The 20,201-nt window shown below is 52.9% G+C and overlaps 8 protein-coding genes across 8 annotated transcripts; 5 read left to right on the forward strand and 3 right to left on the reverse strand.

Annotated features, from left to right (window-relative positions):
• PG997_004988 (uncharacterized protein) lies at nt 1–2,028 on the forward strand (the record flags this gene model as incomplete). Its single annotated transcript, XM_066809303.1, has 6 exons — nt 1–537; nt 607–754; nt 828–1,060; nt 1,105–1,175; nt 1,328–1,527; nt 1,598–2,028. The coding sequence occupies 6 exons, from the start codon at nt 1–3 to the stop codon at nt 2,026–2,028; spliced, it is 1,620 nt and encodes a 539-aa protein (XP_066672921.1).
• Nucleotides 2,029–3,880: 1,852 nt separating this feature from the next.
• On the forward strand, nt 3,881–4,258 carry PG997_004989 (cryparin; the record flags this gene model as incomplete). Its single annotated transcript, XM_066809304.1, has 1 exon — nt 3,881–4,258. One exon carries the CDS (start codon nt 3,881–3,883, stop codon nt 4,256–4,258), a length of 378 nt encoding a protein of 125 aa, XP_066672922.1.
• A 594-nt stretch (nt 4,259–4,852) lies between these two features.
• On the forward strand, nt 4,853–5,479 carry PG997_004990 (uncharacterized protein; the record flags this gene model as incomplete). The annotated part of the gene is made up of 3 exons (XM_066809305.1): nt 4,853–5,143; nt 5,201–5,300; nt 5,406–5,479. The coding sequence occupies 3 exons, from the start codon at nt 4,853–4,855 to the stop codon at nt 5,477–5,479; spliced, it is 465 nt and encodes a 154-aa protein (XP_066672923.1).
• A 127-nt stretch (nt 5,480–5,606) lies between these two features.
• On the reverse strand, nt 5,607–7,877 carry PG997_004991 (Helicase associated domain-containing protein; the record flags this gene model as incomplete). The annotated part of the gene is made up of 1 exon (XM_066809306.1): nt 5,607–7,877. The coding sequence occupies one exon, from the start codon at nt 7,875–7,877 to the stop codon at nt 5,607–5,609; it is 2,271 nt and encodes a 756-aa protein (XP_066672924.1).
• A 758-nt stretch (nt 7,878–8,635) lies between these two features.
• On the reverse strand, nt 8,636–10,134 carry PG997_004992 (synaptosomal-associated protein- 23kDa; the record flags this gene model as incomplete). Its single annotated transcript, XM_066809307.1, has 5 exons — nt 8,636–8,695; nt 8,748–9,323; nt 9,379–9,459; nt 9,528–9,970; nt 10,035–10,134. The coding sequence occupies 5 exons, from the start codon at nt 10,132–10,134 to the stop codon at nt 8,636–8,638; spliced, it is 1,260 nt and encodes a 419-aa protein (XP_066672925.1).
• Nucleotides 10,135–11,514: 1,380 nt separating this feature from the next.
• On the forward strand, nt 11,515–14,701 carry PG997_004993 (GTP-binding protein; the record flags this gene model as incomplete). The annotated part of the gene is made up of 3 exons (XM_066809308.1): nt 11,515–11,536; nt 12,008–12,086; nt 12,145–14,701. 3 exons carry the CDS (start codon nt 11,515–11,517, stop codon nt 14,699–14,701), a joined length of 2,658 nt encoding a protein of 885 aa, XP_066672926.1.
• Nucleotides 14,702–15,056: 355 nt separating this feature from the next.
• Nucleotides 15,057–15,659, reverse strand: PG997_004994 (uncharacterized protein; the record flags this gene model as incomplete). The annotated part of the gene is made up of 2 exons (XM_066809309.1): nt 15,057–15,347; nt 15,594–15,659. 2 exons carry the CDS (start codon nt 15,657–15,659, stop codon nt 15,057–15,059), a joined length of 357 nt encoding a protein of 118 aa, XP_066672927.1.
• A 1,726-nt stretch (nt 15,660–17,385) lies between these two features.
• PG997_004995 (uncharacterized protein) lies at nt 17,386–19,632 on the forward strand (the record flags this gene model as incomplete). Its single annotated transcript, XM_066809310.1, has 5 exons — nt 17,386–17,449; nt 17,560–17,771; nt 17,837–18,315; nt 18,399–18,826; nt 18,881–19,632. The coding sequence occupies 5 exons, from the start codon at nt 17,386–17,388 to the stop codon at nt 19,630–19,632; spliced, it is 1,935 nt and encodes a 644-aa protein (XP_066672928.1).
• Nucleotides 19,633–20,201: the final 569 nt, after the last annotated feature.

Here is a 20,201-nt window from a genome sequence, read left to right on the forward strand (position 1 = left end):
ATGACCCGCCACAGAGTATCCCATTACGCCAATGGCACCTCCAACGGAGCTACGTCTCAAACGGCAAAGGCCCCTTACGCCGTCGTCGAGAAACCTCTCGGCAGTACCAAGCACGTTCGCATCGTGGGCATCGGTGCCGGACCCAGCGGGCTTAACCTGATCCGAACCCTGCGGAAGCAACTGACCAACTACGAACTCGTCATCTACGATAAGAATCATGACGTCGGCGGCACCTGGTTCGAGAATCGCTACCCAGGGTGTCGATGCGACGTCCCCAGCCACAACTATCAGTTCTCGTGGCGACCGAATCCGGAATGGTCCAACTTTTTCGCGCCCGCCGAGGAGATCCGGCAATATCTCTGCCGCATCTGTGACGAAGAGAACATGAGGGATTCCATCAAGACGCAGCACCGGGTATCAGGGGCTTGGTGGGACGAAGCGAGAGGGATGTGGGACCTCACTATTCTGAATGTGGTGACTGGGCAGGAGTTTCGGGATGAAGCAAACTTCATCATCGACGGTTCCGGCATTCTGGAAGTAGGTCCCCCCGCCCGGCAAGGGCTGGTTTGACCACAAACTGACAACACGAAACGCAGTAACTGGAAGTGGCCCGATATTGAGGGCCTGCAGACATTCCAAGGACAGCTAATCCATACTGCCAGCTGGCCAGAGAACTTCGACCATGCTGGCAAGACTGTTGCAGTTATCGGCAATGGTTCTTCCGGTGTCCAGCTTGTGCCTGCAATACAGCCAGGTATGTCCTCCGCACATCGCTACACCAAGAGGGGGCTCAGTAGCACTGATGCTGACAACGCGTGCCACTCTAGATGTGAAGAAACTATACCACTGCGTCCGTACCCCCACGTGGATCATCCCGCCACGGATCATGACTATGAAGGTCTTGGGAGGCCCGGTGATGAAGTCCGTTTTGGGAGAGGTTGAGATGGACGACAAGGAGAATTTCAGCCAGGCTCAGATCGAGAAGTTCAGGTCGCAACCTGAGCTCTACAAGCGTTTTGTCAAGGCTGTGGAGAAGGACATCAACGGAGCGTTCCCAATCGTGAGGACCACCATGCCCATTTTCGATTTACTTGCCGCGTGCAGCCTAACATGACCAAACTCCAGGTTCTGAACGGGGGGAAGATGCAGGCTTTTTCGACCGAGAAAGTTGTGCAGTATATGACAGCGTGTCTTGGCGGCGACAAACAGCTATGCGAAACGTTAATACCCAAGTTCCCCTTGGCACGCGAAGAATCACGCCGGCGCCAGGCTATCTCGAGTCTCTACGGGCCCCGAACGTCGAGCTACTCTATAACAACATCTCCAGGATCGTGCCCGAGGGCATCGAGCTGAACACGGGAGAAGTGATCAAGGTAGACGCCATCATCTGCGCTACAGGCTTCGATAACTCGTTCTGCCCCCGGTTTCCTGTCGTCGGAAGGGCCGGTAACCTCCAAGACCGGCTAAGGACGGAGACACCCAAAGGATACATGTCGTGTGCTCTACCAGGCGTACCCAACTACTTCAGTAAGTACCCTACATAATCCCGATCAGATTGTTACACGAACTGTCATGACTAACGCAATGACTCCTAAAGCTTTCCTTGGGCCGAACGGACCAATCGGACACGGAAGCGTCTTCACCCTGACCGAGCACATCGCCAAGTACATCACCAAGGTCATCCTGAAGTGCCAAAGGGAGGGCATCAAGGCCATCGCGCCCTCGGACGCGGCCGTAGACGACTACAACCAGCACATCGCCGCGTTCATGCCGCGGACGGCCTGGCAGTCGTCGGGGCGCTCCTGGTTCAAGAACGGCCGCGAGGACGGGCCCGTGACCGCCCTCCATCCGGGCAGCCGTATCCACTTCTTCCACATGCTGGGGCAGGTCCGCGGTGAGGACTGGGACTACGTCTACGACACCCCTTCGCAGAACCGGTTTGCATACTTGGGCAATGGGTTCTCCACCAAGGAGTTGGACCCGGAGTTCGACTCGACCTGGTATCTCGATGAACCGGATAAGCTCTGATTTTGTACATACCTATGCTATTGCATATACTACTAATACGGCCGGCATACGGTGGGAATAGGAGCGACGGTGTTGGGTTGGTGGCTACACTCCATATCATTACCTGCAAATAGGCGCAAGGTAGCACGCTCTCGCAATACATAACGACCTGATGACCCGACCCTCTCTCTTACTGATTTTTCAAGTAAAAGCCATCCATTACCCCTCAAGGAAGTCTGGGGGTGCCCTTTTGGTCGTAGATTGGTCGGCTTACTTCTACTGTCGCTCAACGGCGTAGGACCATGCTTGGTGACACATGTCGAGTGCAAGCATGCATAAGTAGGTTATATAGCATACGTGTATCAAAGCCTCAGCTTACTTGTCAAGAACCGCCACGTACAATACACGGTGCCACCCCGTACATGGATAGACCCGACTATGTGCATGCGTTTATGTGCTACACCCTTCGGCTTTCATTGCCGACTTGCCCATATGGCGTACGCAAGTGGCGTTTTACAACAAACTACTACTCGCTGCGTGTATAAACTTGGCTCCCATCATAAAGGGGGCTGTCTCAAATTTGCCTCCAGGCAGGCTGAGTTGCATGTACATACGCTTGGTCTAAGTAAGCCCACCTGGGGCCTGGAGATGGTGCAATGACTGGCCATGCCCGATCGTCCCAGAGCCTCACATCAGATTTGACATTGTTACCGGATCTGACGTGCACTGCTACCTTTCTTTCTTACCAGCTGGTGATGAGGCCACACCTTCTGATTGGCCCTTGCCATTCCTCGGAATCTGCGATCAGCCACCACACCATTATGCCCATTGCATTCAGCTCTGTCTGCACTTTGCAGATATGACGAAGTCGGCCGAGCGCGATGTGCTTACCCAGCATCTCTGCATGCACGTGTAATTGCCATTGATCGAATCTCGAGGGGGAAAAACCTGGTCGTCGACTTTGCGAATGCAACATCGAGCGGGCCAAGCTCACAACCTACGCCGTCTCGGGGGCCGCTATTGAGGATACCCCTGCCGATATGCGGCCGCATGATATAGGTGACGCAGCGCCTCGAGCCGGCGAGCTTTTCCGGCGATTACAAGTGTAATTACAAGTGCAGCCATCTTAATGCAAGGGCGAAGTTACGCTCAGTGATGTGGCTTATCTCTTCTTTCGGCTGGATGTCGAATTGATTGGTACCGCAGGGTGAATCGATGGACGGGGTTGAAGTTGATCGTGTAGTTCATCCCGTGCCTGGGAACACACTCGTTTTATATAACCAGGTCCTGGTGCCTAATTCCTTATGCCCAGGGGCATTCCCTCCGCAGACCATGACCGAGTTGCGTTACTATCGTGTGCCAAGACAATATCGTCTTTTCATCGTCAGTCATCGATCTATCATACGATAAAGGGGGGATGATCTCGAGAACTCCGGTATGCAAGGGGTGATATTCGATGAAGTCATACTGCCCTCGGCGCGTAAAAGATGCCATCGTTATCTCAGCCCTCGCTCAATCGGGCTCCCAGCTCCGGCTCGGGCCCCGGCAATGCGACAACGGCCGTCTACTATCGGTATGCATGACCGGCTGAGCCAGTAGCCCACCTATGATAATTGATCGATCTTGCCTTGATACCCGTGGGGGTGGGTTGCATTTGCGGGTGTTCACAGAATCGCTGGCGCCAATCTTCATGCCCTGGGAAGAAAAAGCTGTACTTCTAGCAGCCTGGAGCACTGTGATACGTAGTGTATATAAACACCAGATCTCAGCCCATATTTCCTATCGTGTTGGTGTTGAGGGAGGCATCAGCGACCCGAAGAACCAACATCAACAACATCATTTACCTACCAAACCCCCAGCTACCACCATCACAATGAAGTTCTTCGCCGTCGCCGCCACTGTTTTCGCCGGCCTCGCCCTTGCCGCCCTTGCCGCCCCGGCCGCTGAGCAGCAGCTCGACTCCCGCCAGGCGTATGTCCCTTGTTCCGGCCTGTATGGCAGCCAGCAATGCTGCGCTACCGACGTCCTGGGCGTTGCTGACCTGGATTGCGGCTCGCGTAAGAACCCTAACCCTAACCCTGACTCATTTCTCCGAAGTTACGAGGGAGCAAGCCTTGTTGAAGAATACCACATGCTGACTGATCCGGGTTGTTCGTCGCAGCTCCCAACCCGTTCGAGACCGCCGATGAGTTCAGTGAAGTCTGTGCCGCCATCGGCCAGCGCGCTCGCTGCTGCGTCCTACCTATCGTGAGCTTCCCCTCTCCTCCCCTTTACGTCGCTTGTGCAAGGGGTCAGTATATTAACATGATGATCAGCTCGGCCTCGGTGTCCTGTGCCAGACGCCTTCTGGCGTTCAGGGTTGAAGGGGGAGATTTATCGTAACGGGCAGTGATGGCGCAACGTTGTGAGATATTTCTACCCCGGGATGGAGGAATATAACAAAGAGATACCTTTTTACGAATTACACACATTATTGAAATCGGATTTTGTACTTTACCACACATCAAGTAGTAAAGGCTGCATTAAGTTGGCCAAAGAATCGCTCATTGATGTTGATGACATTACAGTGCGTACGTGATACTGTTGAGTATAAACACTGTGCCGTAACTGACCCACCCGATCGTTGACTTGCCGAAAACATGCTGATCTCATTCATCCATAGCGATTGTTACACACAGTACGGGGTCTCATGCATGTGAGAGCAACATCCAACAAGTCGTATAATCTTCTAACATTATACACCTAACTCGAGCCGTATTATACATAACACTTATACCCACACACCCATCTCAACCCCTCAGAAACGAGTTGAGGTATCATAACCGACGCACACCAACCAGCAAACATGAGACCCTCAATACGGACCCTCGCCCAAGCCGCCTCAGCCCCCGGCGGCGCCAGCGCCGCCAACGCCCTGCGGCCCGCGCCCATGATGGCCCTGCTGCCGCCCATCCCCCTGTACCGCCGCCTGCTGCGCGCGCACCGGCACCACCTGCCCCCGGAGATGCGGCTCCTGGGCGACGAGTACATCAAGGCCGAGTTCCGCGCGCACCGGAACGTCGACAACCCGGCACACATGGTATGGCGCCCCCCTTCCCCTACCCCTAAAACCAGAGACGGAATCGTTTGTGTGTGTGTATGTGTGAGGATAGGTGAGGTACACATGGCTAATCGTAGAATATGGTATATATAGATTGGGTTCCTGACGGAGTGGCAACTCTACGCACAGAAAGTCGAAGGCGACGCCTGGAAGGGCGAGAAGATCGATCCGGCCAAGGTGGAGAAGATGAGTGGTATGTCCTTCCCCTTTTTCAAGTAGTCTCTTCTCTCCTCTCCTATCTGGTCCAACGGTTCGATCATCGCTTTGCTAATGAGTCTCGACTAATCCCCGAGAACAGACCAGCAGATCGGACAGATGTATGAGCTGATGATGGCCATAAAGAAACAGAATGAGAGTGATGATGGACAGTAGGAGGGCAGGGCACATCAAAGTATAATATCAAGTTACCAGTGTACTTCATTGTAAATGCATCCGATGTATCTATAGTCCACTACTTGTAGAGTAATCCCATGTATTAGTTTATCCCATGTACCGGCGTCTACTTTGTCAACGCCTGAACAACCCAGTCCGCCTGAATAGCGCTGACCTTCTTAGCATAATTCTTTTGCGTAAACACATGCTCCAAAAACATAATCGCCTCCTTTTTCTGCCCATGCAGCACGCTGGATGGGTGGATGGCGACCAGGTGCTTTCCGTGTGTCGTGACGTAGCTGCTGTCCGGTGCGAGAAGAGCACACTTGGTAACGAATCCAGTCAGAAAGCACTTCAGCAGGGCCTCGGCTTTCTCAGGGGACAGGGGCTCGAAAGGCTGCGGATCAGGTGGCGGCTTCTCCTTCAGTAACTTCTCCTTGAGGCACATTCCGCGAAGCTGGGTCCGAATGTTGAGCGCCTGCTTCATGTTACGCATGTTGATCTTGCGCTTCATGCACCACTCGACGCGGTCCGCGTGTTCCGCCGTATATCGTTGCATTGCCGTAAGATACGTAAGAATATCACCCTCCCGACGGTAGAGCTCCTTACGAAGCTCCTCAACCTCTTCGTGCCCCTCATCCATCTGCAATTGGTAGAAGATGCTCTCGCCCGAAGTGATGCAAGAAATGATGTCGATCACTTCTAGAAGACAGTCATACTGCGGTTCGCACGCTGCCAAAAGTACTCTCCCGTATTGCGCTGATACAGGAAACAGAGCGAGTTTTCGACCAATCTCGGTAATCGATCCGTCGTCAGCTATCGCATCCAGGAAATGGAGCTGTACCAGTGCTTTCTCAACCGAGTCGATATCAGGAAAGTCCATCAACGGGAACGAGAACACGTCGTTGATACCGCGAGCCTTCATGGTCAGAATCGCTCCAAGAACGTCATTCCGTAAAATCTCGGGGAGATCAGCTTCGGTGAGCGATTCGTAGGCTTCCGCCGTGAACAATCTGAAGCATTTGCCGGGACCTTCACGACCAGCACGACCAGTTCTCTGGGTGGCTGACGATTTCGAGATGGGCTTGACGAGAAGAGACTCCATGCCCAAACGCGAGCGGAACTGCTTGACTTTGGCTTTTCCAGAATCAATAACAAAACGGACCCCAGGCACGGTAACCGAAGTCTCGGCAATATTGGTTGACAAAATGACCTTGCGTGTGAATTTCGGCGCAGGTCGGAACGCGGCCTGCTGCGCTTGCATCGATAGTTGACCATACAAAGGGCATGGCAAGAGCTTGGGGACATTGGAAGCAAGACTGGCGGCATAGTCTTCAATTAGTCGTTGCAGAGCCTCGATATCTTCTTGTCCACTTAGAAACGCGAGGATATCGCCCGGAAGAGGTTCTCCCTCGTGGATCTGAGTAATCTGTTTGTAAAGCGCGTCGCGGATATTTGGCACAGGCCGTTCCGTGTGCTTGATCTCGACCGGATACTGGCGTCCTTTGATCCGAAGAAGCTGTACGGACTGCTTTGACTCGTCTGAATCAAAGAACTCTTGTATTCGTTCAACATCTGCCGTGGCGCTCATGATGACGACCTTCAGTGGGATACCTCCACGTCCCTCCTTGTTTCCAGCAACAATCTGCTTGAGGAAACCGGCAATCATGTCCACATCGACGCTCCTCTCATGGATTTCGTCGACAACGACAGCGCTGTATTGCCTTAAATTGGGGTCGCGCAAAAGCTCCTGTAGGAGCATACCTTCGGTGAGGAACTTGATCTTGGTGCCCTTCGGCACGTTGTGATCGAAACGCACCGAGTAACCGACAGATCCCTCCTTGACTCCTGGCGCAAGAGGGGTGCCCATTTCGCGGGCCACGCGATTAGCCAAAGTCGTAGCTGCGACTCGTCGCGGCTGGGTGATCGCAATCATGCCACCCACGTTCACGGGATCGTTCTGGCCCGCGATCTTGACCTTCTTCCGGCGGCACCAGTCCTCGTTGCAGAGGAACTGCGGCACTTGGGTACTCTTTCCGGAACCCGTCTCTCCCATGATCATGAGCACATCTTGGTTGCCTCCGATACTTGAGAGGATCTCCTTCTGATGGGCCCAGATGGGCAACGCTTTCCGCGCCTTCAGCAACGGCGTGTCCTGCTGAGCCTTGGGCTTGCCACCATTGCGTTTCTTCGTGTTGGTGCCATTCTTGTCGACCTTGGGCTCCTCCGGCGGCGGCTGTTGCTGCTCATCCTCCTGCTTGGGTGTGGGTGTTGGCGCTGGCGCTAGTTGAGTTTTCACTTTGTTAAAACCAAAGTCCACCATTCTGCCCCCAATGTTAATGAGCCCATTTTCACTTCCATTTTGCTTCCGCCGCTTGGGCGGCCTTTCCTGTGCCATTTTGCGTGTGTTGTGAGAATGAAGTTCTGATGCGCAGGCTTGAAGAAAAATGGTACCCAGAATAGATTTGAGTTTAGCGTCTTGTTCCTGGATCGCTGGTGGAGCCGCACAGGCTACAGCTGCTCACCTCTAAGTAGTAAGCGACGCCGAACGACCTCAGCCAGGCCACTCAACGCCCCGACTCCCCAACTCACCTCTGGGCAAAAGTTATGCCTGACATATTCCTACATATTCGATGGGAGGCTGCCAGGGATATGTATAGTGTCGCTCAGCTTCTGTCGGATCTGGAACCTATTACGATCATCAAGGCTGCGCCCAAAGCGGCAGAAGCTGAACGATACTCGGGGGTAGTTTACATGCACTTGATCCGGGAAGTAATAGGACAATGATTATACCGCGTACTCCTTGCCGGCACGAGATAACTTGGCGACGGGGTAGCTATCGATACTTGGTAATAAATAATGTAGCTCAGAGGCACGAAAGAAATTGTGTATTCATCTCAACGCTTTAGTTACGAAGAACTGGTCTGAGATGTCCCAAGTCCGGTCTATTTGAGCAGCAAAACACACAAGTCGAAAATGCAAGTGACGCCTTCATTGTATCAATCTCATCGTCTATGGCCAGGACCCAGCTATCCAATGGTATAGCTGCGGATACTAGTCCTAACCGAACCATGTGCCATATTCTAAACCCAGAGAGAAGCCTCCAACTGGGGCACATGCTTTGCTGACACCTGCTAAAACGCCTGGTCCTCGTACTTAACGGATGCGCTTCAGTCTCTCCGTATTGAGCCTGGCAGCGTCGTCGAGACGGACACTCTATGTGGTTGTTAGCATATATTCGTCCATAGGCTTTCGTATAATGACGTACCTTGTCACCCAGTCGGTCTATGAGGTTGTTCTGACCCTCAATCTCCTTGCCCATCAGCTTGGCCACGCTGTTCAAGGTCGAGACGTGACCAGCAGTTCGCTCCATAGCGTCATCAATACGGTCCTCGTTCTGGTCGTCCTCCGAATCATCTTCAAATGCATACTTGGACTTCTCCGCTTTGCTGGACCGCGACCACTTGTCCGTGCTTCGTTGGGCCTTGTCAATCTCCTTGAAGCCCTGTTCCATGTGCGCGTTCGCGTCATATCCAGCCTTACGAGTGGCATCGCGCATATCTCGGTCGGCCCGGTGCTGTTCCAAGGTGCGTGCCTCCATCTCCGCGGTACGTTTGCTTGATGTGAACGGGTTGTTGACGTGCACAGCGAACATGCTTCGGTTCAGACTCTTGAGCTTCTTCGTTGAGGCATCGGCCTCGCGTGTAGATGTGCTGGCCTTGTCAAGGAGCGTCTCGGTGTAGTTGAGGCGCTCGTGCTGAGCGCCAAGTCTAGCGTAAGTGCCCAAGGCCGTTTCGACGGCTTGCGCGGCGATACGTTCCGAGTTCTCGGCAGAGTTGGCAGACTAGGATGATCAGCTAATGCGGCCAGTAGTAGTAGACTCCATGGTTTCAACTTACCGCCATCTTGGTCTCTTTGATCTGGCGCTTAACATCTTGGACCTCCTCCTCTTCTTGTTCCTCCGCCGTCAATTCACGGTGCTATTTTCCAAGACGTTGTTAGCACGCACTATCCTCTGGTGCCATGGAGCGAGGGATTTGATGCTTACCTGGCCGTAGCCTCCGTAGCTGGTACTGGGAGTTCCGTAATCTCCAGCCCCAGGTGCAGCAGATGGTTGCTGTTGCCTCTGGTCGGCGCGCTCTCGTGCCCCTGAAAAGAGAGCATCTCTGGTGGAGTCCGCATCGCCGCCGCCGAGGCCACCGTAGCCCCCGGGTCCTCTAGCGCCCCTGCCCGCACCTCCGGAGTCGTACCGCGAGCTGCCATAGCCGCCAGCTGAACCGAACTTCTCGTTCGAGTATCCGCCCGAGGGTTGTTGGTTGTTGCTGTATGGAGGTGGAGCAGTCTCGTTCGATGCGGAACTTCCGTTGCGATTGAGCGAAGGTGCTCCGCCACGTGGTCCTCCCGGAAGACCACCTGGGGCGCCACGGGGACCGCCAGGCAAACCGCCGCCGACCGGTTGGTTCTTGTATTGATTGTATGTCGCCTGGGCACCTGTAGTAGGATGTCAATATACACGGACAAGCCGCCGGCAAGGGAGGAAGTCGGTCGGCATTACCTGTCATTGGCGTCGCGTAAGGGTCGTTTCCTCCTCTGGCGTAGGGGTTTTCCGAGCCCTTCTTGTCATCGTCCTTCTTGCCAAAGCCAAATCGCCCCATGTTGTAAGATTTTTGGATCTTCGAGCTGGAACTAATCGCGTGGGGTGGGGGAGAGAATAATCGATGCAAATGCAGTCGTCGCAGCACGGATGTCTCTGAATTCGAGTTGTTGTGAAGAGAAAGCAGTAATGTTTGCGCGAGTGAGCGGAATGGGTATTAGGTAAAAGGCGATATTGTTGTTGTCCAAGTATCCGTCCGCTTGCTTTATCAAAGGGGGGTGAGCTGGGCTGGGCCGACTTTAAAGGGTAATGGTGGGGCTTGAAAGGTGGTTTTGGTTTGTCTTAGGTGCGTTTCGCAAGAAGCACCACAGGCACCCTCCAGCAAAGCCTGATCCACTGATCACCCAAACCGCCTTCTCCAGTCCCCTTTTTCAGGGTTCTCGCTTGCACGTTGGGCGCTTCGCTAGCCGGCACACACACCTGCAACAGTTGGAACATGCAAGTCAGTGTCAGTGTCAGTGTCAGTGTCCCTGACTTCCCCTTCTCAAATCTTTCGATGCTGCTACAAATCAAATGATTCTTTTTCTGTTTCCCTTTGTTCATTCATACCTAAGAAGGCCACTTGCTCCTTTCCTCGACATTCAACGTGCGATGTACGTACATATTGGATGCGTACATAGTTCTAAGCCACCTTGTGGTCGTCAGGCACCTAAATTTACATCCCTCTTGACCGGGGTACGGTGTATGTGCTAAGGTACGATACGATACGATGTATGTAAGGCAGACGTTTTCTGGAGGTCGTGTCTGGTGGTGGCAAGGCCGAACCACATGCTAGACTAAAGCTCAGCCACGGGAGCCAAAAGGCGATTTCAGCAGCAAAGCCCCCACTATTGGGATTCTGGAATACGGGGTGCATGCCCATGCCTTCCATTGAAGTGGTGTAAGAGGACCGATCGGTAGTGGCACGCATTGATACGTCTTTCCCAACCCGAATTTAAGAAAGCAATTGATTTATTTCAATTGAAGATTGAACAGAAATTAAGGCCAGATATCAGAAGTGACCACTTCATCCCCTAAAAATACCCAATTTCAATTGGAAGGGTTCTACGGAAGGCCATCCATTGCCTTGTAATTTCCAATGCGATTGCAATATTCATTCGATTTGCCGATACACATTTGCTGGGGCCAGCCAGTTTGTTGTACCCATTGATGTAAGCATAGGGGATAGAAGAGAGGGAACCTTGCTGCAGAAAGATGCATTGCCACCTGCATGCACATAAGGTGGTCTGTCTCCTCATCGGTATAGGGGACAATATCCATCAATAGGAAGTTATGTGCCTTGCTGCTGTGCCTTGCTGCTGTGACTACCAATCGTGGGAATCTCAACATCGAAAATAGAGAAATGGGTGATTGAAGCACCAAACTCGGATGCTTTTCAGAAATGGGGTTCAAAGAATCGGCCGGTGTGACTGGCTCACCGTTACTGCCCCATCCCCAGCGAGCGAGTGACGTGGTACCTCCCCTGCATGTTATACTCTGGCACTTCCGGCCGTTGCTCTTTCCTGATTGCTTACTTACATCCAACCCGGAGTCGGAGCTATCACGTCGACTCATCTCTGAAGTGTCCGGTTTATTGTTTGGCTTTTAGATGCTTGGACTTGCGAGCTTTGCTTGATTGCGTCGCATTCATTCTTATATACCGCCCTTACACTGGCGACCTCACTCCCAATTGTTCACTTCCCGAGATTATGCTTACCAACTTCTCTGCATAATTGATACAGCCCAATTTCTCCAATCCCTTGAAGTTCCCAGGAAACGTCGAGGCTATTTAAGATTCAGCATCCCATTGCCTGAAAATGATAACTCGTATAGCACAGTGCCTTACTGCAATAAGAAACAACCCAAAAAGATATATTTTCTGAACGGCGTAACAGTCTCATTTGGGATTGGAGCGACCCAATCGGTACTGGCCTGGAAGGAACTTTTGGTATTCCGGAATAACGACGGGTATCGGTAAGGGAGTCCCGTGACAAGATGGCTTCTATCTTTACATTCGACCCGAACCCCCTAGGGTGTCATCGCCTTGGCTAAGGACTGAGGAGTCTGCAAGGAACTCGGGGACGGGTGGCTCATCTCCTAGCAGCCATGATGAGTCGAACCAGGCTGGTGAGACGGTCATCGACCACCTGGATGCAGAGCCGCAGGAGGGCCCTATCGAATACAAACTCCATCTTCTGCTGCGCGGGCGTAGAAAATACGAGGTGATGAGCACCAGTATCAAAGCATCTGGTTCCCGGTCGAAACCTTCACAGCAACCGGCAGCGAATAAGAGTCAAACCCGGCAGACAAGGCTGCAGCAGCTCACAACACAACTACTATGGAGGCTACAGCAGTCCGCGCCGTATCATGCAAAAAATAGGGGCGAGCTGATCATTCCCAAACTACCCGAAGACCACGAAAACCTTGAAGTCTTTAAAAAGCCGCAAAGACTACTTCCTGGATTGGAGGAGTCGAATGGTGCACTGTATGAGATAGGGGTGGCCGATGATGGCGCGCTCATCGGGCTTACCAATGATGAGATGGATGAGAGTATGACGACACTGAAGATCATTGCGGCAAGCTTAGGTTGCCGAGTCGAGGTGCAGCGGATGAAGGTTGTGGGCAATTGCGAGTGGATCGAGCAGCAATTACCAGATAACGAGTCGCCGGAGGAAGAGATTCGACACCACGACGACCTCTGGGTAGCTGAGGCATTGGTCATGCCTATACTCGAGCCTCAAAAGGACCTCAGTGACGACGGTGACCAAGCGCATGAGCAACAAGGCTCCTTGGTGTCTCCTGCAAAAGATGCGTCGCAAACAGAACAACTCCGCGTCTCGATTATTGGGCCGACTACATCCGGGAAGACAACACTACTTGGTACGCTCGCAAATGGGACGCTCGACAATGGTCGCGGGAGCAGCCGAATCAATTTATTAAAACACCGGCACGAACGTGTTTCCGGCCAGACATCGTCAGTTGCTCAGGAGTTGATTGGCTACAAGGACCGAGATATCTTCAATTACGCCAGTGTTGACATCGAGGCGTGGACAGACATCCACGACCACTCCGAAACTGGTCGTATGGTTTTCTTCTCTGACTCTGCCGGCCATCTGCGTTTTCGCAGGACCATCATGCGAGGCCTGGTTGGGTGGGCGCCTCACTGGACGTTCCTCTGCATCACGGCAAACGGTGGAAGTGTTTCAGCACGCGGACCTCATTCCTTGTCTGGCACGACCGATGATCTAGGCGACATGGCGGACAGCCTTAACCTCGCGTTGACTCATTTGGATCTCTGTCTACTATTGGAGATCCCGATGGTCATCGTAGTAACCAAATATGATGTTGCTGTCAAAGATGCTTTGAAAAGTAACCTCAACCAGGTCTTTTCCAAGATCAAGAATGCTGGCCGAACGCCAAAGCTGCTGATGCCAAAGGCAGCCAGCGGCAGCGTGCTCACCGAGATCCCAGTCTCCAGCCAGCAGCAAGTTCTGAACGAAGTGGTAGAACCAATTTCCAAAGCTACGAGTCTGTTGTCCATAGTGCCTGTTGTCCTGGCAAGCGCAGTGAAAGGACAAGGCATCGATTTGGTCCACGCGCTGCTAGCGAGTCTTCCCATGCCACCTCCACCAACAGCACGAGACTATGTTCCCCTAGCCTTAAACCCCGAACAACCAACGGCACTCTTCCACATTGATGACAAATACGAGTTAGAGTCGCGTGTCGTACAAACATCGACCCGTGCCTCTGATGGAAAGGCCATTGTGGTTGCTGGCTATCTGCGCTTCGGTCGGATGTCGGTTGGAGATCGAGTGGTGATAGGGCCTTTCCCAGCAGAGGACGATGAAGCCCGTGGCCAGATCCCACGCGATCATCCTACTCCAGGTTACGGCTTGTCTATATCAAACCCTTCATCCAGCGAGCTTGCACGAATAGCCTCGCGAAATACAGTTCCAGCTTCAGCCGTCAAGGGAGAGTGGCATAATGCTAAAGTGGTCAACATCCGTAACCTACGGCTCCCAGTACGAACCATGGGCCCTGGGCAAGCTGGCACGATACAGATCGTATTAGACGACGTTGACGCCCCCGCAGATCGCGATTCCGAAGTCGAACAAGTGAGGGCATTCTGTGGTCTTATTCGGAAAGGCCAGATTCTGGCGATTCCTAGCCAGCACATGCTAGACACTGGACTTTCCTTACAGGCAGCTTCGGGTTTCACTGCCGTCTTCAAGGACCCTAGAGTCGCCAAATTCACAGGGGGCGGTGGTACACTCGTCAACGTCTATGTTGCTACTGTTCGGACAGCTGCGCGCATTGTACGAGTATCGAGTCAGCTACCCGACAGAGCTAGCCAAGCAGATGGAGAGGCAGACGACGTCTTCAACATGGCCGACAGTATCGAACTCGACCCTGCTCATAGCGGCAAAGACGACTTGGACAATTCGACCTCGCCCGAATATAGCGTCATGTTAGACCTTCTGTCGAGTAGGGAATGGATAGAAATGGGGTCTCAGGTGGTTTTAATGGAAGGAGGGAATAGCCCGGGCCTGGAGGGTTATGTTGGGAAGGTCATCGAAATCGCCGAGTAACATCACATACCATGAAAATGGCGAGTTCTTACAAATAGCGATTTCCTTTAGTATAAGCATCTTGGTTACCAGTCAGTTTAGAATAGTAGAATACCAGCGAGCCATCACTCTGTCAGCATTCCCTTTGCGAGCTTCCTCCTGGCTCCTATCAAAAATCAAAGTCATGTAAAAGTATAATAGTCAGTACTATAGTTGATCGCCTGCCAGGTTAGAGTGACATAAATTACGAGCAATGGACATTTCTTTTGGTGTTTCTTTCTATATTTTAACCAAGTATGCTACCGTTTCCGGTGCTATAATCATGTCAAGAAACATCCTTGAACACCCAAGCCAATGACTCAATTCCGATTCTTTTTTAAGCCCTCACTAGACCGTAAAATAATGTCCATGTCAAGATATAGCCAGCCAGTCCACCGAAGACACCGCCGGCCCAGAACTCGTATTGAGTTCGGAAATATCTGCTAGTATCGAAAGCTCCCAGGCCGGACTTGAGTGACGTGGGGGCCACGCGGAAGGTGTAGAAGAGTATCGTCGTCAGGATGGTGAAGATGAAGTAGAACAGGAAGCCGCTGTAGGATTCAAGGCCCAGGATGCCGGCCGCGACGCCGAAGATGGAGGCTGTGAGGGACTGTAGGTTCGAAAGCGCCTGCGCACACGAGGACGATGATGTCAGTAACCAGTGCTAGTACAGTTGCTTCTCTCTCTCTCTCTCTCTCTCTCTGTTCTTCCTGTTTGCGACGACAGGTGCGACAGTGGCTGCGCCGCTGTCTTCGGGTCTGTGTTTTGGTCGTCTGCTCGTTTTCGTTCTCGTTTCGGCCAGCTCTTTCACGGCCCTCGTTTCATGCTCGGCCACACCACAGAGAGGGATGTGAAACAAAAAGAAAGGCCTTACCTTTGTGTTGTGCATCACCGATTCCGGCACAATCGGCGCGACCTGGAATTCCCGCTCAGTAGGCATGTTGGCTGTAGTTGCGCTTTCGTTTCGCCTGGTTCTATGCTGGGGGGTTGGCTGTTGGCTGCTGGTCGCTTGCTGCTCTCGATCTTGACGTTGGGCCGTTAGTTGGTCGCGGCTCAATCGGAGAGGGCCCGGGCTGAGTGGGCGGGCGGGCGCTTTCAGTGGTGCAGGGTGCTGCTATTGGTGGGATGTTAGGAGGCCTGGCCGCCTGTGGAGGGTCTCAGCCACGCCGCAAAGGCCTGCGATTTTGGGAAGTTTAAGGACAGGCTGGCAAACGCTGAGGCTGACGAGGGGGCCGGGAATTACTGTAAGACTAATAGGGTGCAGCTATTGGAACTCTGTGATGATCTCATTTGGAATTTGGGTTAATTGACAGATTGACAGTCACCTTTGGCGCCGGTCCCTAGCTTTCTAGTGCAAATGACGGCAGCAATACCTACCAAGTACGTGTAGTACTAGCTGACTTTGACAAGCGATGAAGCAATAGTCGACGTGTTGGGGAAGAGGCTTGAGCCCGGAACCGCTTTTGCTAAGGCCGGGCCGTGGACGTGCGCCCCATTTTGGGACATACGACTTTATGAAGGTGCCGAGCGTGCACAGCGAAGATGCTTGCACCTCCTGGCGATGTGCCGCGCCTGACATATGTTAGCAGCAGCAGCCAGTGGCCCAGTGCCAGCCACGGAACGGCAAATAACCTTGCAGATTAGGTGTACAGTAGTCGACGAATGCGGGCAGGGCTCAGCTCGGTACGTTTCAGGCTTCCAGCAAGATGAGATAGGGCAAAAGAAACGAAAGGGCGGCCGCCTATCAATCGGAATGCTCAGCTTCACATGCAGTCCATGCCCCGAAGGAAAAGACAGTGCTTCGTAAGCCGAGGGGAGGAAGGGTGCTGGAAAGGGTCTCGTGATCCCCACCGGCAGGAAACAGCAATTTGCTGTCATTGGACATAATTTTAGGACTTCTCCAAGTATCCGGGTACGGCCCTGGCATCATCAATGGATCTCGCGGATCATCATCCATGATCCAAAGTAACATGGCAACGATGGTAGCTACATAACTCGTGCGCCTCCCCCTACTGCAGCGGCCTGGCCTAAGCCGTACCCAGTAAGGGGCCCCGAGCACCTGAGCACCGAGTTTCCAGAACGTCGATGATTCGACTTCGCCCTGCGCGCGCTAGGCCAGCCGTCGTTAATGAGTCGCTCGGTGGGTAGCATGGGGAAGGTTGGTCCTCCACGGCTTTTCCTTACTCGAACAGGAGGCTCATCTCGGACACTTTAAGATGAAGCTGGTGACATGCCTGCACGGTTAGCCTCCTCCCTCCATAATACCTACATGTACAATGCAACATATCCACCGCGACGGTCTGTTGAATAAACAATCAACCCATTTCACCCTTTTCCCGCCGGCCCAGCAATCGACAATACCCTTTCAACCCTAATCCTAGTGCCGGTGCTCTGTCTTGCCTGTCAAAGGGATCGACAATCCCATCTAACCCCAATACATACCGCAGCTTTCTTGTGTGAATATCTCAGCAGCTGTCCCGGGCTCCGTGACTGCAAACCCTCTACGGCCAGGACCAGGCACACCCACGGCATCCCCTCTCCCTCCGCCACAACGACGACGAATCTCGAGCGCCCATGGTAGCGAACCCCCGTGCCACATTTCGATTTATCCCCCGTAAGATTGCTGCGACACATGGACCACAGCGATCGTGCAACCTCGCAATTACATGGAGACCTCTTATGAGCCGGGCGGTCCTCACGACGAGTACCAAACCTCTTTTGAGGGTCAAGGTATGATAGCGATACCATGGCTCTAGATTTAGCCCGTTCCATGAGCCTGCGCCAGCGCGCCCTCAGGAATCATATGGCCTGCAGACGTCTAACACTACCCGAATATCTAGGCCATGGCGTCGTAGACACCGATCACGAGTCCTCCGACGACCACGCCTCGAGGGAGCAATCGCCGGACTTCGAGATATCACCGGCGACGAGCCCGAAGCCGAGCTTCGCCCCCAGCGGCCAGGCGAAACCGATACGGAGATTCAAGAATAGGATACCCAGCCCTCTGAATTTGGACATACCGAAGTTGGACAAATTTCAGCATGCGTACACGGTAAGGAAAAAGGTCCCCTTCTTGCGAGATGCGTTCGTCGCGACTGAGACAAGTCATGTTTTTAGAAAGCAGTGAAAACCACGGTGGACGGTCATGGCAGCCGCAAATTCCTCGAGCAACTTCAATGGATCATCAACTCGTCGCAACTCCTCGATACGCACACGTTACCAGCATTCGCCTCGACGCCTCTCCCGGTCGATATACCCGTGCCCGACGCACGCGAGGGCAGTCGACCATGGTCATCGGAAGGCGCCATCGTGGCAGCGGCGCTTGGCATAGGGACGGCCTCTCTCGTTCGCTGGTTCTACATTGGGGGCGTCTTTACCTTCACACTCACGCGGCTGGTGGTGGCGGTGGTTTCTCTGTGCTCGGTGGTTTTTGGCTTCAGTGTGTACATGCGCCGGCAGTGGCTCAAGTACATACATGTGCAGACGCTATCTCAGGTCAAATTGTTCATCCAGAACTCGGCCGAGCTGGATAGTATGGCTGGGGCAGCTATAGGCTTCATCACCGAGGTCGAACTTATTGCGCGTGGCTACCGTCTGTAAGTTGCACTTTCGATATGATCTTCATCTGGGGTCCGCCAGTCTAACCAAGGATACAGGTCACTACCTCTCCCCCTATCAGCCGGATAGAGGGCAACGGGCAGAGCGTCAAGAGCGTCAAAATCAGGCGGGAACTGAATGCTCAGATGCTCAAGATAATGAATCGATATTTCACGACAGCTCGCGCGATCAGGGAATTCAGCAACCAAGATCTCCTGCGTTTCCACGAGCAAGGGAAACAATGCGACCCCGAAAGCATAGGCGCTGCTCTTGATGACTTCAGGAACACAAACCCCGCCGTTTCTCAATTTACCAGCAAGCTCAAGGAGTCATATGTCACTGTTCAAGGACTCCGCAAGATGTTTCTGCTCAGTCTGTTCTGCCTCGAGCCGCAAGATGCAAGCAGCGATTATCTGCGCTTCACCACGGCACTGGAAGGTCTCCGGCTCTGCAACGACGTAACGGAGAGCGCCACTGCGCAAATCCAGAGAGCGCTGATGGCCGAAGAGAGTAAGTTGCAACACCAGTGATATCATACACCAGAGCTGAGCTAATATGTGGCAGCATTCAACCTCAAGAGCCCGGGTATGCCCCTTAGCCCAGACCGCGAGAAATGGAAGCATCAAGTGAGGAAGATAGGATTATTGAACAATAGTATCCGAGGTCTTCAAGCAAAAATGGTCCTCTTAGCTGAGGAATCCAACAAAGTCATCGACGACGAACATGGCGACATGTCACATCTTGGATCCACGTTCATGAGCCAGTACGAAATGATCGGGAAGGACCTGAAGGCTCTGATGGAAGCATGGGAGACTGGGAAGGCAGCAGTGGCTTCGGCTATCAACCGGAATGAGAAGAAACGAGTTTCGTCTGCCAGCATGCTGTCTCCAGTAACTTCCGTGAGCGAACTCGCATCGGTCTCGGAGGAGAGTGATGGTCCGGATGCAGCCCTCAGGAGACTCAATGGCGACCACTCGCCGCCGACAGAGCCCGGTAGCCCGGCCAACTTTACGACCGACCCTGTGGAATATGAGGCGATAGCAGAAACTGCCACTAAGCCGAGAAGCACAATGACCCGCGAGGAAAGGATAAAGTCGATGCAAGAGGAACGGGCATCCAAGATCCTGGCTCGAGAGAAGGCGATGGAGAGCGGGTGGTTCATGGGCGAACTCAAGAGCGTCTTGCAACACCGTGGCGAGGATACCCTGAGTGCCGGCAACAACCGCAACAGCAAACGGAGGAGTATCGGTGCCTCGGGGACAGGGGATGGTACGAGGCCATTAACCTTGTCCGCCATTTTACCTTCGCAAGGCTAGCATTGCCTCTCCCGCTTGTGACTCCGTGAGAGGGGGTTGGTTCGTCTTCCTTGTGACTTTTTCATGACCACACATTAATTACGCCCTGAGCTGTTTCGGGGCGTACGAAACGCATTATGACCTGTGATTTTTATACGGGCTGCATCAAGGAGTTGGATTAGACAGCAGACTGTTGCAAGCCTCGTACGACGACGGCGGACTTGTTTTTCATTTTTTCTCTCTCACATCTTTTTCTCTCTTACTTGACGAGTTCTGGCGCTGGCAGGGGCATTTTGAGCAAGCAAGGTATATGCATTCGCTCTGGGTCGAACAAAAAATAACCAACTTATCCGATCGTTTGAATTTTATTATGTCGATTTTTGTATATAGTTCCTATGCAACAGTATCTACATACTTATAGCCAGCCATTACATACTCAGATAGACTATAATGTTTCAGAAGCATGCATAATACAAAAACAAACAATGCTGAGGAGTCTTGAGACAGTTGCTGGGGAAGGACCGTTTGCTAGGTCTTGGATAAGAACCTAGGTGATTTACTCACTCTTTAGCTCTCGGTCAGGTTGCTGA

This window comes from Apiospora hydei (genome assembly GCF_038363865.1).
Source record: "Apiospora hydei strain CBS 114990 chromosome Unknown utg000004l_segment0_segment0, whole genome shotgun sequence".
NCBI classification, from domain to species: Eukaryota; Fungi; Ascomycota; class Sordariomycetes; order Amphisphaeriales; family Apiosporaceae; genus Apiospora; species Apiospora hydei.